Source organism: Hyperolius riggenbachi, chromosome 6, assembly GCF_040937935.1.
Source record: "Hyperolius riggenbachi isolate aHypRig1 chromosome 6, aHypRig1.pri, whole genome shotgun sequence".
In the NCBI taxonomy this organism is placed as follows: Eukaryota; Metazoa; Chordata; class Amphibia; order Anura; family Hyperoliidae; genus Hyperolius; species Hyperolius riggenbachi.
The window spans coordinates 10,944,708-10,963,439 of NC_090651.1; the positions used below are offsets into that span (position 1 = coordinate 10,944,708).

Genomic DNA, 18,732 nt, shown 5'->3' on the forward strand with positions numbered 1-18,732 from the left:
TTGTGAGCTCCTCTGAGGACAGTCAGTGACATGACTATGTACTCTGTACAGTGCTGCAGAAGATGTCAGTGCTATATAAATACATAATAATAATATGGTAGGACATTAGACTATGACTATGGTAGGATTACATTGTGAGCTCCTCTGAGGACAGCCAGTGACATGACTATGTACTCTGTAATGTGCTGCAGAAGATGTCAGTGCTATATAAATACATAATAATAATATGGGAGGGCATTACACTATGACTATGGTAGGATTAGAGTGTGAGCTCCTCTGAGTACAGTCAGTGACATGACTATGTACTCTGTAATGTGCTGCAGGAGATGTCAGTGCTATATAAATACATAATAATAATAATATGGTAGGTAGACTATGACTATGGTAGGATTAGAGTGTGAGCTCCTCTGAGGACAGTCAGTGACATGACTATGTACTCTGTACAGTGCTGCAGAAGATGTCACTGCTACATAAATCCATAATAACCTAAGGAGAGGACTGAAAGCTCAGACAGAGGCAGAGGTCCTAAAGACTGACCGATAAAGCACATCCTTTGCCCCTCTGCAATTACTCCCCGCCTATAACAGCTAATAGTGTTTCTTCCGCAGAGAGACACAATTCATTATCCTCAAGGCTGAATGGCTACTGCAAGGCCCTTGCTAGTGTACTGTACATGCCTGATGTTCATTAAATCTCCACTCAGACTCTGCAGCCTCTGAACACCATTCATTAGGGCGGCAGCACAGCCTGATCGCATGCTGCTAGTGTTTAATGTGTTTTATAGAAAGCCTTGCAGAAAGAGGCGCAGCAGATGTTGCTGTTAATAGATTGCGGCCTCCATTGTAGAGAAGGAAAATTACTGTGAAATGACAAGACATGGCTCCCCTCTAACAAGCCGAGGTCTGTATGGGAAACGCTGGAAGCTCAAAGGGTCCGTCTGCTGCCCAGGGGGGTGGACCCCGGCTGCTGCCGTACTGTATGTGGGGGACATATACCGGGTTATCTGCAGATCCGAGGGGCGTGGCCGTGTCCATGACATCATTGTTCACAATGGTAATCAGTGTGGGTGTGCTGCGATAATTAGCGAGATTAATAAAAGGCAGACACGGGGGGGGCGTCTCAAACAGCTCCTCCGAGACCGGTGCGCTAATAACACAAATATATACGGTGTAATAATGCCCACGCTCGCCGCGGAAGAAAGCAGCTCCATCATTAGAGCTATTGAACCTCAGCCAGGAGAATGCTTTATGTAACACGAGGCGCGTGAGAAATAACAGGGCTGAACGCATCGGCTGGCTTCATTATTCCCCTTTAAAGCGAGAGGGATATGGAGGCTGCCATATTAATTTCCTGTTAAACAATGCATATTGCCTGACTGTCCTGCTGATCCTCTGCCTCTAATGCTTTTAGCCAAAGCCCCTGAACAAGCATACAGATCAGAGGTTTATGACAAATCTGACAAGATTAGTTGCATGCTTGTTTTAGGTGTGTGATTCAGATCCCACTGACAAAAAAGATCAGCAGGACTGCCAGGCAACTGGTATTGTTTAACAGGAAATAAATATGGTGGCTTCCATAGGTCTCACACCTCAGGTTTCTTTTAATATCCTCTCCTGCATAAACACGGCACTGTAAACGCTTCTTCCGCTGATGGAAAGTGCCCAGGAGAGGACACCACAGCTTGCCTTGTGATGTCAGATTTAAGTGCACAGGTTGCTTTCAGGGAGATTTAGATCACTCAGATACTCAGTCCTGTTATGTTGTAGATACAGTTTGTATGTTATGCTTAAAGGGACACTACAGGGAAAAACTGTAAAATTTAAAATATGTGCAAACCTAGACAAACCAGAAGTAAAAATGAGCCATAAATTATTTTTCTCCTATGTTGCTGTCACTTACAGTAGGCAGTAGAAATCTGACAGAATTGACAGGTTTTGGACTAGTCCAACTCTTCATAGGGGATTCTCAGCGCGGCTTTTATTCTTTATAAAGATATTTCCTAAAAAAGATTTAAACAATGATGCTGGCCAGCTTCCCTGATTGCTACAGTTTTTTGGCAGTTGGACAGAGCAACTGCCAGTCACTTTGTGCTTTTGAAAATAAATATTTCCCTGAGAATCCCCTATAAAGAGATGGATTAGTCCAAAACCTGTCGCTTCTGTCAGATTTCTACTACCTACTGTAAGTAACAGCAACATAGGAGAAAAGTAATTTATGGCTCATTTTAGTCTGGAAAAAAATGTACTTCTTATTTGTATATGTTTGCACAATCTTTACATCTTACAGTTTTTCGCTGTAGTGCCCCTTTAAGTTGCCTACTAATGATCCAATTTCCTGAACTATCAAGCATCAGTTGTAAACGCTCAATCTGGCACGCCAACGGAGGGGAAAATGATGAGCAATCCGATCAGACTAAAAGAACCATACCTCCCAACTTTTTGAGATGAGAAAGAGGGACACTTAAGCCACACCCCTGCCACACATACCATAAAGATTTCATAAGAAAAATATGTTGTTTTATAATTCAAAACACACTGGTCCTTTCTATCCTGGTTCATTTTCCTTTATTTTAACATTTAAAAATTAAGTACCGTATATACTCGAGTATAAGCCGAGTTTTTGGGACCCAAAAAGTGGTCCCAAAGTGGGGGTCTCGGAGAGAGAGTATAGGTGGCCAGGCATACCTCCCCCGCAGGTAGTTCGCCCCCACTTTCCCTGCAGGCAATGTGCACCCCTCCTCCTCTCTCCCCTCCTCCCCTCCCCGCAGGCTGAAAGATTAGATAGGAGAAGGGATTAGCGGAACAGCGGGACTCAGCCGCGGGCCGACTCTTCCCTCTTGTCGGGACCCCTCTCCATGCCTGAAATAAGAGCAGCGGCAGCTGGGTGTCTCACCTTCCGGGCGGCTCCAGGCAAAGATCAAATGTCTCCGGGCTCCTCCATGTACATTGCGGCTAACAGGAAGTAGTGTGATTACTACTTCCTGTTGACCACGATGTACACAGAGGAGCCCGGAGACATTTGATCTTTGCCTGGAGCCGCCCGGAAGTTGGGGGGGTCGGCTTATACTCGGGTCGGCTTATACTCGCGTATATACGGTAATATATCAATTTAAAGGATGGGAATAAAGTTTAGAGTCAAACACATTTTTTAGTAGAAAAATATATATATTTACATAGAAAGACAAAGTCCTGAAAGAGGGACAAATGAGGAGGAAACAGGGACAGAGGGACAGGGCTCCAAAAGAGGGACTATGGGAGCTATGAAGAACTGTTCCACAATGCTGATTGATGGATAGAGCGATCATTCATCGTTGATCGGTCACCATTCAGGATACCCGACCCAATCATACAGTCCATCATTCAGGTAATTGTACTGTCAGTAGGCACCTTTATACACACTCTGCTCCAGAACCAGGAAGCCTGGCCTAGATGCATCCACATGGACAAGGACTGTCACCCGCTGGGGGAGGGATTTGACTCCTCAGGTTTGGGAGGCGAGTGATGCACACGCTAGCCATGCAGTGGGGAAGAGGGATGTCACATGACAAACTGGGAGGGGTAAAAAGGAGAGAAATAAATGAAGAAGTCGGTGGGGCCTCACTGGGGAATCAGCATGCTGGATTTTTAGGTGGCATCAGCGGCCTTCAGTACACCAGGCATGCTCAAATAATGAATTCGGATGAAATCTGAATAGGTGTTATTCGGATTTCATGCAGTTAATTAAATCACCTGTGCGGGTGGGCGAGGGGGGGTTAATCTTACCCATCAGGCGTCTTCTTCACTCCGTCCCTCGGCGCCTCCCACGCTGCGTTCCAAGCGCGTCACATGACTACAAACACTTCCTCCTTCAACCCGGAAGTGTTTCTAATCACGTGACCGCGGCTTGGAACGCAGCGTGGGAGGCGCCGAGGGACGGAGTGAAGAAGACGCCTGATGGGTAAGATTAACCCCCCCTCGCCCACCCGCACAGGTGATTTAATTAACTGCATGATATCCGAATAACACCTATTCAGATTTCATCCGAATTCATTATTTGAGCATGCCTGGTGTACACACATTCGATTCTTGGCAGAGCTGGCCATTAAGCACCGTCTAATAAAATGTGTGACAGTCAATGACATGACTATGCACTCTGTAACGTGTGTATGGTAGATAGATTGTGAGCTCCTCTGAGGACAGTCAGTGACATGACTATGTACTCTGTAATGTGCTGCAGGAGATGTCAGTGCTATATAAATACATAATAATATGGCAGGACATTAGGCTATGACTATGGTAGGATTAGATTGTGAGCTCCTCTGAGGACAGTCAGTGACATGACTATGTACTCTGTAATGTGCTGCAGGAGATGTCAGTGCTATATAAATACATAATAATATGGCAGGACATTAGGCTATGACTATGGTAGGATTAGATTGTGAGCTCCTCTGAGGACAGTCAGTGACATGAATATGTACTCTGTACAGTGCTACAGAAGATGTCAGTGCTATATAATTACATAATAATAATATGGTAGGACATTAGACTATGACTATGGTAGATTGTGAGCTCCTCTGAGGACAGTCAGTGACATGGCTATGTACTCTGTACAGTGCTACAGAAGATGTCAGTGCTATATAATTACATAATAATAATATGGTAGGACATTAGACTATGACTATGGTGGGATTAGAGTGTGAGCTCCTCTGAGGACAGTCAGTGACATGGCTATGTACTCTGTAATGTGCTGCAGGAGATGTCAGTGCTATATAATTACATAATAATAATATGGTAGGACATTAGACTATGACTATGGTAGGATTAGAGTGTGAGCTCCTCTGAGGACAGTCAGTGACATGACTATGTACTCTGTAATGTGCTGCAGGAGATGTCAGTGCTATATAAATACATAATAATAATAATATGGTAGGACATTAGACTATGGCTATGGTAGGATTAGAGTGTGAGCTCCTCTGAGGACAGTCAGTGACATGACTATGTACTCTGTAATGTGCTGCAGAAGATGTCAGTGCTATATAAATACATAATAATAATATGGTAGGACATTAGACTATGACTATGGTAGGATTAGAGTGTGAGCTCCTCTGAGGACAGTCAGTGACATGACTATGTACTCTGTAATGTGCTGCAGATGATGTCAGTGCTATATAAATATATAATAATAATAATATGGTAGGACAGGCTATGACAAGATTAGATTGTGAGCTCCTCTGAGGACAGTCAGTGACATGACTATGTACTCTGTAATGTGCTGCAGAAGATGTCAGTGCTATATAAATACATAATACTATGGTAGGACATTAGACTGTGACTATGGTAGGATTAGATTGTGAGCTCCTCTGAGGACAGTCAGTGACATGACTATGTACTCTGTAATGTGCTGCAGGAGATGTCAGTGCTATATAAATACATAATAATAATATGGTAGGACATTAGACTATGACTATGGTAGGATTAGATTGTGAGCTCCTCTGAGGACAGTCAGTGACATGACTATGTACTCTGTAATGTGCTGCGGAAGATGTCAGTGCTATATAAATACATAATAATAATATGGTAGGACATTAGACTATGACTATGGTAGGATTAGAGTGTGAGCTCCTCTCTGAGGGCAGTCAGTGACATGACTATGTACTCTGTACAGTGCTATATAGACTCTGCTGATGTTGGGACACCAGTACAGGCTAGGCCCCAGTAACAGGAGGATTTTCAGGAGTCATGACGCATGTCTGCCCACAAATACAGGTGAAACTCGAAAAATTCATTTATTTCAGTAATTCAACTTAAAAGGTGAAACTAATATATGAAATAGGAGCCCTTTGCTGGCGTTTTGAATGAATTAGCTGATTAGAGGCTGACACTCTGAGCTGAGAATATTGAACATTCTCACAATATCCTGATGGGCTGAGATTGTGATTTGGGGGTTCTCATAAGTTGTAAGCCATAATCATCAACATCATAACAAAGGCTTGACATATCTGGCTTTGCATGTAATGAGTCTACTTCATATATTAGTATCACCTTTTAAAGTGGTCTGAAAATTCAACAGAACATTCAATAAAAATGTGTTTTCCTACTTTTTATTACTCATACAGTTATCATATTTGCTTTTGTGCATAAGTAATATTGTCTGTTTACAAATTACAAGTTTCCAAAGTGTAGTTTATCGTACCCTGAAAGCTGCCATTGCATTTTATTCAAACTGCTTTTTATTATATATTATCTCCTGATGAGCTGTTCTGAGCTGTGTGTGTGCTTGAAGCACAGAGAGATTCACAGAGAGCTCCTTTTCACTTGTTACACTGTGTTTACACACATGTATCTATGTTGTAATGCAAAACAAAGATACTGTTATCTCCAGTTTGGATGCGGATTTGAAGCTGAATAGCAGGAGAAAGTGCTTTGTTTAACCATTTCAGTGAAGTTCTGCTAAAAAAAAAAATTCTAGGATAGTAGCTTTCAAGCTGAGAGGAATCTTTTAGAGCAAAGTAGAAATGCTGACTTTCCGACCACTTTAAGTTGAGTTACTGAAATACTGTAAATGGCTGATTTTCTATTTTTTTCTGAGTTTCACCTGTACAATAAGATTGCTAAATGTCCTTGGCAAAGCACGGAACATGAATCGGGGCAGCAAAATGCTTTCTGAATCAATTCCGCCAATCTGAGGGAAAAGCTGTAACCAGAGCAGAGTGTAGCTGAGTGCTCCAGTTCTGAACTCCAGTAAAGTGCGGAGTAACAGGGATGAGATCTCCAGAGGGATTTGGGAAGCTTTGATTGTCGGATCACATGTTCCAGTCTGCAGTAAGGCCGGCAAGAATATGCGCTCATTGAAATTCTGGGCACGGCTCTCCTCCCACTCCCGACAAGCTCTCCAGTCCTCTGCTGGGTCTCTTCAAGGAGGGAGGCTTTCATTCCTTTTTAACATGTTAAAACTGTATTACCTACAAGCCCTGGGGGGGGGGGGGGGGGGGGGGGCGAGACTGATGGAATTCATTCTGAAAGCTGGAGCTTCAATAAATTAACCCCGGAGGCGTCAGCGTTATGTGAGCCACAGTTCTGGCCTTTTCACATTGTGTACAGTGCGGGGAGACACAGGCGGTGACCCCTGACAAGGGAGAAATCCCAATCACAGCATTTATTTAACATAAAGAGGGCGTATGCAACAAGGTTATCCCCCCCCCCCCCCAACAAGCAATTGTTCCCTGCTGGACTCACTAGGACTCACCAGAACAATTGCAACAGATGACCTCAAATAAATGTCATATTAATGTCTAAATTATTTATAATTTGTAAAAAGAATAGCTACCCTCATTCCAGATAGGCATTAACCCTTTCCACTCCACTGACGGACAGGGTGCCACAGTGAAGCATTCTCCCCCGCTCCTCATGTTGGAATATGTGTGATAGGGGAGCAGAGGGCTGCCGTTGGCTGCACTGCCTTCCAATCTAGACTGACACATTGATCCACGGCGTTAAGTATTACGTGGGCAGGTTTCGGCTGCCAGTCGCCGCGCTGCCGTAATGTCACTCTCTGCTGCCCTACTGCTTATGTCACTGCGCATCATCACATGTATGCACAGTGTACTCAATTACAGCCACCCTTACATTCTTTAAAAGGCCTCCTACACCCCTTTATTTTGAGAGTAGGGTGCCCTGCTGGTTCACAAGATAGGTTCCTATGCCATATCTCGGGAACCAGCACCAATTGGGGGGGGAGCACATTGGCACAGACGTAGCTTTGGGGGGGTGGGGGGGGGGGTCGTCCATACCTTCAAAATTTGGGGAGTGTAGGAGGCGTAGCTGCGGAGATATCAGCAGCAAAGAGCAGCATAAGCAGATATGTACTGCGCATGTGGGCGGAAAAACACGACGTAGCTGGAGGGAAAGGATTGTACTGAGCATGCCCGTGAGAAGATGGGCTGACGTGCTGCAGAGAGCGTCATTACACCGCCATCGGATCCAGTGGACCCAGCGCCAGGCTCCTCTGATCCACACTACGTCTAAAGGTGGCCACACACTATACAATTTTTTTAAATACCTATTCAATTCAAGAATTGTAATACATTTTTCTGACTGATTGTAACATTTCAAAAATATGACCACACATGTTACATTTTTCCCCAATTATGATAAAAATGATTGGAAACTGAGATAATTGCTAGGGTGTGTATATTAATAAATTGACAATTTAAAACATACACCATACAATCTTTAGAAAAATTGAAGAAAAATTCCAGCATTTCCGATCCATAAGAATTTGAAAAAAAAGGGAAATCCAATCAGATTTTTCAGTCGAATTAAAAAAAAAAACGATTTTTTTCGGAAGATCCGATCATATTTATCAAATTGCCGTAAAATCGGAACATTTTATTGTATTGTGTGAGTCCACCTTTACGCTTGGACCTCCTCTGGCACCACGCTACGCCGCACAATGACCTATTACGTTGGCTCACGTCGCTACAGCGTGCGTTGCCACCAGCCCATCCCCCCTCTGATTGCCGGTCACTTCTTCCAAGGAGGAGGGTACAGAGTTTGTGACCCCACCGGTCCCCCCGCTGCATAGATCCTCCACGTGTCCCCAGCGGATTGAAAGAGAGGATGGTGGTAACTCTTCTGCTAGTTTGAAAAAGTTTTGTGCTGTGATGGGTGCAATTTAAGCCCATCAATATGCCTGCTGTGCTATAGAATTCATCTGCAGCAAAGTATAAATAGCAAATTAATGGAAAGTCTGGAATACGGTGAATCCGATACCATCGCTAATGGACGTGGCGCTCGATCGCTGGCTAAGTTTATCACAGAGGAGAACCACGAATCCCCCTGGGGAGCTCTCATCACTGCAGTAATAAGAGTATCCAAAAAGGATCGGCACCGCACACAAATGTATTATAAGCTCTAGTACCTTATTACCAGAATACCCAAGCAGTTCGGGGTGACCCAAAACCTTTAGGTCCAAGCCCCTATCCCATAGAGCCATATCAATCCGTGTCATGCACTGAGGAGGACCAGCAGTCCAAAACAGGCTGTGTGCATGTTAAAGGGGAACTGAAGAGAGAGATATATGGAGGCTGTCATGTTTATTTCCTTTTAATCAATACCAGTTACCTGGCAGCCCTGCTGGTCTATTTCTCTGCAGTAGTATCTAATTAAAACCAGAAACAAGCATGCAGCTAGTCTTGTCAGATCAGACTTATAAGTCTGAACCACTGAAACACCTGATCTGCTGTATGCTTGTTCAGGGGCTATGGCTAATAGTATTAGAGGCAGAGGATCAGCAGGGCTGCCAGGCAACTGGTATTGTCTAAAAGGAAATAAACATGACAGCCTCCATATACCTCTCTCTCTTCAGTTCCCCTTTAAGGTGGCCACACACCAAACAATTTGTAAAATATCTGTTCAATTTAAGAATTGCAATCAATTTTTCTGACTGATTGTAACAATTCAAAAATATGACCAATGTACCACACACCTGTGTTCAATTTTTCCCCAATAATGATAAAAATGATTGGAAACTGAGAAAATTGCTAGGGTGTGTATATTAATAAATTGACAATCCAACACACACCATACAATCTTTAGTAGAATTTGAAGAGAAATATCTGGCATTCCGGATCAATTTAAATCGGAAAAAAAAAAAACGGGAAATCCGATCTGATTTTTCAGTCGATAGATTTTTTCGAGAGATACGATCGTTTTTATCGAATTGCTGTAAAATCCGATCATTTTATTGTATCGTGTGTGGCCACCTTTAGGGTGATGTGGCTCTATAAAATTAAAATTTATAGGCTTGCTATACACCAGCGGTTCTGGTTGGAAGCCTGCCTTCAGGGGCATAAAGAGATAATTTGCATATTCAGCAGTGGTGCATTGTGGGTAACCAGAGTTACACACTTAAAGAGAAACCGTAACTAAGGATTGAACTTCATCCCAATCAGTAGCCCAATCCCAATCATCAGGGGCCTCTGTATGGCTGATATTGTGGTGAAACCCCTCCCACAGTGTGATGTAAGGACCATGGTTCCAACCGCCAAAAAAGCAAGCAGCATCTCCTTCCACTGACATCACCTGCCAGAAGTAATGTCACCATGTGATAAATGTCAGAATGCACACCAGGGAGAGGAAAGATTTTACAATGGGCAAACACTGACTAAATCATTTATACATAATTATTGTAAAAATAAAGCAATTATTTATTACACTATTTTCACTGGAGTTCCTCTTTAACATCTGAAATCTAGCAAATACCTTCTGTTTTCAGAAGGTAAACCACACTAAGCAGTGCTTTAGTAAATCATGTTACACATTACAGCAATGACAGCCTGCTGTTTCGGCCTCAAAGGCCTTTCTCAAGTTGCCAGAAAGTCAAATGCATTTTAGAGTTTCTGGCAACTTGAGACTGGCCTGTGAGGCCGAAACAGCAGGCTGTCATTGCTGTAATTTGTAACATGATTTAATAAAGTACTAGAGCTTATAATACATTCGTGTGCGGTGCGGTTTTTGGATACTGTTAGCTGATACCCCTTTTTGAGCCGGTTGTGTGCGCTCCTGGACCCACGTTTTCACTCCTGTACTAAGATCATACTGTACCCCGGGCCAGGAGGGAGGAACAGATAACTGGAGCCACAGGAATGGGCTCAAATGAGGACAGTGCTGGGCTGTTATGTAATTTTATAGCACTTAAGCCCACAGGGTTATTTTTTGCATCTGAGCAACTTTCACCTCCCATTCATTTGCTAATAACTTTATCACTACTCATCACAATGAATTGATCTATATCTTGTTTTTTCCGCCACCAATTAGGCTTTCTTTGGGTGGTACATTTTGCTAAGAATTATTTTATTCCAAATCCATTTTAACAGGAATATTAAGAAAGAAATGGAAAAAAATCATTATTATGTTTTTGGCCATCATAGTTTGAAATGAATACGTTACCGTAATTAAAACCCATGTATTTTATTTGCCCATTTGTCCCGCTTATAACACCATTTAAATTACCGGTATGTTCCTATCACAATGTATGGCGCCGATATTTTATTTGGAAATAAAGGTGCATTTTTTCAATTTGCGTCCATCACTATTTACAAGCCCATAATTTAAAAAAACTATATTAATATACTTCTTTGACATGCATATTTAAAAAGTTCAGACCCTTAAGGTAACTATGTATTTTTTTTAATTTTTTAATTTTTTTTTTATTATTAAGAATTTTATTTGGGAAATTTTTGGTGTGGGGAAGTAAACAGCTAATTTTTAAATGTAATTTAGTGTATTTATTAAAAAATGTATGTGGGTGTAGTGTACTATTTGACCACAGTCAAAAAAAGTCCTGGAAGTGTACGATGACGCTTCCAGGAACTAGAATGAAGCCGGGGAACTTTTTCTTGCAGAAATACCGCGGTCTCTGAAGAGAGACTATCGTTTTTTTCTGTGGGGGACTTAGATCGGTGAATGGGAAGTATATTCCCATTCACTAATTGGGGGGCTAACGGCGGGCGGCGGAAGCGCGCACCGCACACTGGAAGGTGCACAGCCTATCTGCACGAATATATTCGTTCAGATAAGCTTAAGTGGTTAAAGTGGACCTGAACTCTGGCACAGGACACAAGGAAAAAGTAACAGAAATGCACCCTGTATGTATTTAAAGAGTTTAGCCTGTGTAATTCCCCCTCATTTGTGTCTAATCGCTAGTTTTAATTTAATCCCTCCCCTGTGTCACGTGACTGCCTATGGCAGATAAGCAGATAAGCCCATTTGAAAGCACAAGCTGTAAACAATATGTCTGCTTCCATGAATCGGGAAGTAGAAACACTGCAGATATATTTTAGGATTTGTGTCAGCTGTAACAATGTTTTTTGTTTAAAGGTCATTAAGCTGTTGTGCATCTTTCAGAGCAGAGAGGAGTTTTGAGTTCAGGTCCACGTAAAAGAAACCTTGTCAGGTATTTAGATTCCTTTTTTTAGTTTACAGGTTTATTCGTTACACTTTCCCAATTCAACAGCATCTTTATAGTCGTAAAAATAATAGGGAAAAACAATTACAATGAAAAACTTTACCATACTGTTTACAGAAAGCACTGTAGAAAAGCTGTGTGTTCCCAGGAAATGGGAGCTCTTTCTATGCCAGGGTGACCTAGGCTGGCTATTAAATCATCCAGAGATTCCGGAGGGCACAGAAGCTGGCCACGCCGCAGATGTGTGAGACCGTCTGAACCTGGGCTGTGTCCAATGCGCTCAGAGGTCGCTAAGCAGCTTAACGTGTCTGTGCAATCGGATCTCGCATAAAAACATTTCAAGCGTACTTAATGGGTTTCTCACAATTTACACCTACTGCAGAAGCCGGGACAAAGCCTGGGCTCTGTGTCTGCCGGGGGAGGGGCAGAACAAGGCCATATTGTTTACATCGGGGACGCCGAGAGCCCCGCTGACTCCATGCCCAGGGAATGAATCCGCTCCGGCGTCACACATTGCTAAGGAATGAAATATTTCTACTGGGCGATTCGAGGAATCCGGCAACAATTCCTCCCATCCATCCAACCAGAATCCACAGCTACACGCAATGCGAGAAGCAGACAAATTGTTACACTATAGGTTACTAACGCCACAACGGTGTATGACAGCCGCGAGCATTTACATGTCCTATAGAATTATCTGAGAACAACCAAGAAGGGAAAAAAAACAAACAACAAACAGGAAGAAAGAAAAAAGAAAAAAATGTTCAAAAAGTAAACATGAAAAAGATAAAAAGTAGAAAATAGTAAGACGATACAAAAATAGTCAATACAAGAAAGGGAGGAGGAAAATAAGAGATTGGGAAGAGAGAAAGAGAAAGGTGACAATTATAAGAAAAGGAAGAGAGAATGAGAAAGAAAAGGAAACAAAGTGAAAAAGAACAAAACTGGGACAGAGAAAAAGGGAGATAAAAAATTAAGGTGACAAAAAGGTGAGAAAGAGTAGAAATGACTGTGTCAGGAAAGGACAAAAGAAGGTAAACAAAGAAAGTGAAAGAAGAATGGGAAAATGAAACGGATGAATGGGGAGAACACAGGAGGAGAGAGAATGACGTTGACGTTGGATTGACGTCTGATCAGTTGTTTTAACAACAGCAAACAACTTTTTTTGGGTTGTTTCAACTTGTTTCACAACAAAAAGTTGTTTGACAATTGTGCTGCATAAAAGACCGCTGTTGAGCGTGCGAAGACAGAGAATAAAGAGTGAAGCCAAAGAATAGAGGAAAGAGCGAAGACAGAGAATAGAGGAGAGAGCGAAGACAGAGAATAGAGGAGAGAGCGAAGACAGAGAATAGAGGAAAGAGCGAAGACAAAGAATTGAGGAAAGAGCGAAGACAGAGAATAGAGGAAAGAGTGAAGACAGAGAATAGAGGAAAGAGCGAAGACAGAGAATAGAGGAAAGAGCGAAGACAGAGAATAGAGGAAAGAGCAAAGACAGAGAATAGAGGAAGGAGCAAAGACAGAGAATAAAGGAAAGAGCAAAGACAGAGAATAGAGGAGAGAGCGAAGACAGAGAATAGAGGAAAGAGCGAAGACAAAGAATTGAGGAAAGAGCGAAGACAGAGAATAGAGGAAAGAGTGAAGACAGAGAATAGAGGAAAGAGCGAAGACAGAGAATAGAGGAAAGAGTGAAGACAGAGAATAGAGGAAAGAGCAAAGACAGAGAATAGAGGAAGGAGCAAAGACAGAGAATAAAGGAAAGAGCAAAGACAGAGAATAGAGGAAAGAGAAAAGACAGAGACTAGAGGAAAGAGCAAAGACAGAGAATAGAGGAAAGAGAAAAGACAGAGAATAGAGGAGAGAGCGAAGACAGAGAATAGAGGAGAGAGCGAAGACAGAGAATAGAGGAGAGAGCGAAGACAGAGAATAGAGGAAAGAGCGAAGACAAAGAATTGAGGAAAGAGTGAAGACAGAGAATAGAGGAAAGAGCGAAGACAGAGAATAGAGGAAGGAGTGAAGACAGAGAATAGAGGAAAGAGCAAAGACAGAGAATAGAGGAGAGAGCGAAGACAGAGAATAGAGGAGAGAGCGAAGACAAAGAATTGAGGAAAGAGTGAAGACAGAGAATAGAGGAAGGAGCAAAGACAGACTAGAGGAAAGAGAAAAGACAGAGAATAGAGGAAAGAGCGAAGACAAAGAATTGAGGAAAGAGCGAAGACAGAGAATAGAGGAAAGAGCGAAGACAGAGAATAGAGGAAAGAGTGAAGACAGAGAATAGAGGAGAGAGCGAAGACAAAGAATTGAGGAAAGAGCAAAGACAGAGAATAGAGGAAGGAGCAAAGACAGAGAATAGAGGAAAGAGAAAAGACAGAGAATAGAGGAAAGAGAAAAGACAGAGAATAGAGGAAAGAGTGAAGACAAAGAATAGAGGAAAGAGTGAAGACAGAGAATTGAGGAAAGAGTGAAGACAGAGAATAGAGGAAAGAGTGAAGACAGAGAATTGAGGAAAGAGTGAAGACAGAGAATTGAGGAATAAGTGAAGACAGAGAATAGAGGAAAGAGTGAAGACAGAGAATTGAGGAAAGAGTGAAGACAGAGAATTGAGGAATAAGTGAAGACAGAGAATAGAGGAAAGAGTGATGACCGAGAATAGAGGAAAGAGTGAAGACAGAGAATAGAGGAAAGAGTGAAAACAAAGAATAGAGGAAAGAGTGAAGACAGAGAATAGAGGAAAGAGTGAAGACAGAGAATAGAGGAAAGAGTGAAGACAGAGAATAGAGGAAAGAGCAAAGACAGAGAATAGAGGAAAGAGTGAAGACAGAGAATAGAGGAAAGAGCGAAGACAGAGAATAGAGGAAAGAGCGAAGACAGAGAATAGAGGAAAGAGCGAAGACAGAATAGAGGAAAGAGCGAAGACAGAGAATAGAGGAAAGAGCGAAGACAGAGAATAGAGGAAAGAGCGAAGACAGAATAGAGGAAAGAGCGAAGACAGAGAATAGAGGAAAGAGCGAAGACAGAGAATAGAGAAAAGAGCGAAGACAGAGAATAGAGAAAAGAGCGAAGACAGAGAATAGAGGAAAGAGTGAAGACAGAGAATAGAGGAAAGAGTGAAGACAGAGAATAGAGAAAAGAGTGAAGACAGAGAATAGAGAAAAGAGTGAAGACAGAGAATAGAGAAAAGAGTGAAGACAAAGAATAGAGGAAAGAGTGAAGACAGAGACTAGAGGAAAGAGTGAAGACAGAGACTAGAGGAAAGAGTGAAGACAGAGACTAGAGGAAAGAGTGAAGACAGAGAATAGAGGAAAGAGTGAAGACAGAGAATAGAGGAAAAAGTGAAGACAGAGAATAGAGGAAAGAGCGAAGACAGAGAATAGAGGAAAGAGTGAAGACAGAGAATAGAGGAAAGAGTGAAGACAGAGAATAGAGGAAAGAGTGAAGACAGAGAATAGAGGAAAGAGTGAAGACAGAATAGAGGAAAGAGCGAAGATACAGAATAGAGAAAAGAGCAAAGACAGAGAATAGAGGAAAGAGTGAAGACAGAAGTAATGAGCGTAGACGCAGGCTAGAGGAAAGAAGAGGATGGAGACAAGAAATACAGAAAAGACTGGAATAAAAGGGAAGCAATGAAGTAGTAACATGTAGAGAAATGATCTAGCCTGTAACTTGCACACACTCATTAATATATTGGGCTATCAGCTTCCATATGTCTTCCCAGAAACTGGAAGGCACCACACAAGATTATCTGAACAATTTGCTGACAAACGGAGTGGAACGATGGGGAGAGAGCTGTCTGGCAGTCAGAGGCCGGGAGGGCCAGGCAAGCCACTGAGGCACATCACCAGGCAGCGCCCATGACTTGATGTGTATAGATGGAATGCTAGGCCAGGAGCCAGCCTCATCACTGCCAATTAGTCCAGCTCTGCATCAAATCCCCTGACTGTGCCCAGTGTCACACCGGATCAGCTGTGTGCATCGCACACAAGTTTATGCAACACTGTGCAGAGGAAGCTCAGCAATGTTACCCTCTATTAACTAGTGTTCATCGGGCTCAGGCACAACATACCATACACATTCACTGAACACAGAAAGCCCGGGCAACAGACCATGCACGATAAAAGGGGGCTCCTACCTGCGTAACGCAGCGGAGCATCTTTGTCTAGCGCTATGAGAGGTGGATCCAGCAAGACTGCGTTATCGTTTTCCGTTACAATCCCGTGGTATGTGGTCTCGATCCATGGCTTATGCTTGTTAACTGTGGAAAGAAAGAATGAACAGTTATTTAATTGACCTATTTTATTATTACAAATATATTTTTCTAACACATAACGTACTTTATTAATTTTTGTAAACGCAGAAAAAGGTAAAAGTCACATCTATCCAATCAGCAGATATGGAGCGCTAAGGTGTTAAAGTGGATCCGAGATTAACTTTTACTCATTGCATAATTGTGTTTCTTACATATAGTTTATAGGGTATTCCTTAAGCCAAATACTTGTTTTTTGTTTTAGTTTTAATACTCCAACTCCCTATAAACTAAACAAGCCTCGCCCAAGGCTTCTCCAGTGCCAAGGAACTCTCAGACTCTTGTAGCAAGGGCTTATGGGAGCCCAGTCTGGGCATGAGGAAGACGAGGTGTTACTAGCCAGAGATTTCAGAGGCAGAGGGGAGGAGGAGAGGGGAGTGACGTTTTCACAGGCCGAGGGCTGAAGATGCAGAGCAGCTTTGCCTTTGTGTAATGTGACAAACAGAACATGGCTGCTCTCATTGTATCTCAGGAATAAATAATCATAAACTGTTGAAGCTGTTTGCAGCTAGATTTTCTGTGTAAACTATCTAAACTATAGATAAATATGTAGACAAGTTTTTTTAAGTGGAGGGGGCATCACACTCCAGAAATAACAGCAGGAGGCTAAGCTGTGAAAGGGGTTCTGCCTCCAAAAAGTAATATTAGGCTAATTAACAGAACATAAAGTGGAACTTCAGCCCAAAACGTTCCCTTTCCCCAGACATCTGTGTCCTCCAGCCCCTCAGTGACTAGCAGTGTATATCTGTGTTACAGCAAGGCCAATGCCCCTCACCCTCCTGTCATTCCCATGTGCTTTTCACTACGGGTCTTACTAAAAGCCTACATCCATTTCAGTCACAATGGAGAACATACTTGTAATTTATGGTGGAGCAAAACGACTGTACACCAGGGGTCTCAAACTCGCGGCCCGCGGGCCATTTGCGGCCCTCGATACAATATTTTGTGGCCCGCGCCGGCAATAGCTTCCTTATAGTTCGCTTCAGTGCTCCCAAGTAATCCGCCGCATCCCCGCCGCTAAACAAGGGCTGCAGAGACCCCAAATCGCCCGGGGGGCAATCCGCCGGCATTTCCTGGAAGGGGCAGAGCTTTCAGCTTCAGCTCTGCCCCTCCTGACGTCAATCGCCGCACGGATAGCCGCCTCTCCTCGCCCCTCTCTGTGAAGGAAGAGTGAGAGGGGCGGGCAGAGGTGGCGATGTGCCACGATTGACGTCAGGAGGGGCAGAGCTGCAGCTGAAAGCTCTGCCCCTTCCAGGAAATGCCGGCGGATTGCCCCTTGGGTGATTTGGGGGCTCTGAAGCCCTCGTTTTGTGGCGGGGACACGGCGGATTACTTGTAATGGGAGCACTGAAGCGAACTATAAGGTAAAATAGGCAAAATAGTTTGCTTCAGTGTGAATTTGATTTTGAAATAAAAATCAATACAGGGGACGGTGGGGGGGGGGGGGGGGGAGCTCGGGAGCTGCTGATTGTGAAATTCCTTATGTGGCCCAGCCTCATCCTGACTTTGCCTCCTGCGGCCCCCAGGTAAATTGAGTTTGAGACCCCTGCTGTACACACAGACAGTCACCCAGTATAACAAGTTTACTGAAGAAAAACATGCAGAGATATATTGTACACCACCAGCAGGAAATGCAGCTTACTTAGAACAGAGAGAAACAGTGAGTACAGGAAATAACAGTGCCACAGAGATCATCACATTTTACCGACAGTGATATCTTGTGGTTGTTTTACTATACTGCAGTTTAGGTAATATTGCTGTTGATACGCCCAACAATATAAAGTACACCTGACCTGAGAGGTATATGGAGGCTGCCATATGTATTTCCTTTTAAACAATTCCAGTTACCTGGCGTACTACTGAGCTTTCTGGTGTGTAGTGTCTGAATAACACACCTGAAACAAGCAGTCAGAAACATCTGATCTGCATGCTTGTTCAGTGTCTATGGCTAAATGTATTAGTGGCAGAGGCTCAGCAGAATAGCCAGGCAATGAGCATTGTTTAACATCCCTGGCGGTACGCAGTTTCAGTGGCTGCGTCCGCGGGAGGGATTTTTTTTAAATTGAAAGTGTTTTTTTTAATGTTAGCTAGCACTAGGCTAGCTAACTATGTGGCCCAAGTCCCCCGACACCTCTCTGACCCCCCCTGATCGCCGCCAGCTATATTTACCCGTCCGCAATCCCGCGAGAGCCGCAGCTTCCCAATTAGCTTCACTCGTCTCTATGCCGACGATCGGACATGACGTCATGACATCATGCGCAGTCCTGATCCTCCCCATAGCGAAGCCGGGTGCTGATTGGGAGGCTGCGCCATCGCGGAATCCCTGGGGGTTACATATTACAGCGGCGATCGGAGGGGACCGGAGGGACTTTGGCAACATAGTTAGCTAGCCTAGTGCTAGCTTAACAATAGGCGACTAATTTTATTTTAAAATATCCTCCCGGGGCGATGTGATCCCCTGCGGCGGCTAGCCCGACACTGTCAGG

The 18,732-nt window shown here is 43.3% G+C and overlaps 1 protein-coding gene across 4 annotated transcripts in view; it reads right to left on the bottom strand.

Moving 5' to 3' along the window:
- CLSTN1 (calsyntenin 1) overlaps positions 1–18,732 on the bottom strand; it is a 170,885-nt gene that overhangs the window by 79,683 nt on the left and 72,470 nt on the right. For all 4 annotated transcript variants that reach the window (XM_068238836.1, XM_068238837.1, XM_068238835.1 and 1 more), the window contains exon 2: positions 16,073–16,195. In XM_068238836.1, the coding sequence (XP_068094937.1) occupies positions 16,073–16,195 (123 nt within the window). The remainder of the gene's footprint in view (positions 1–16,072; positions 16,196–18,732) is intronic.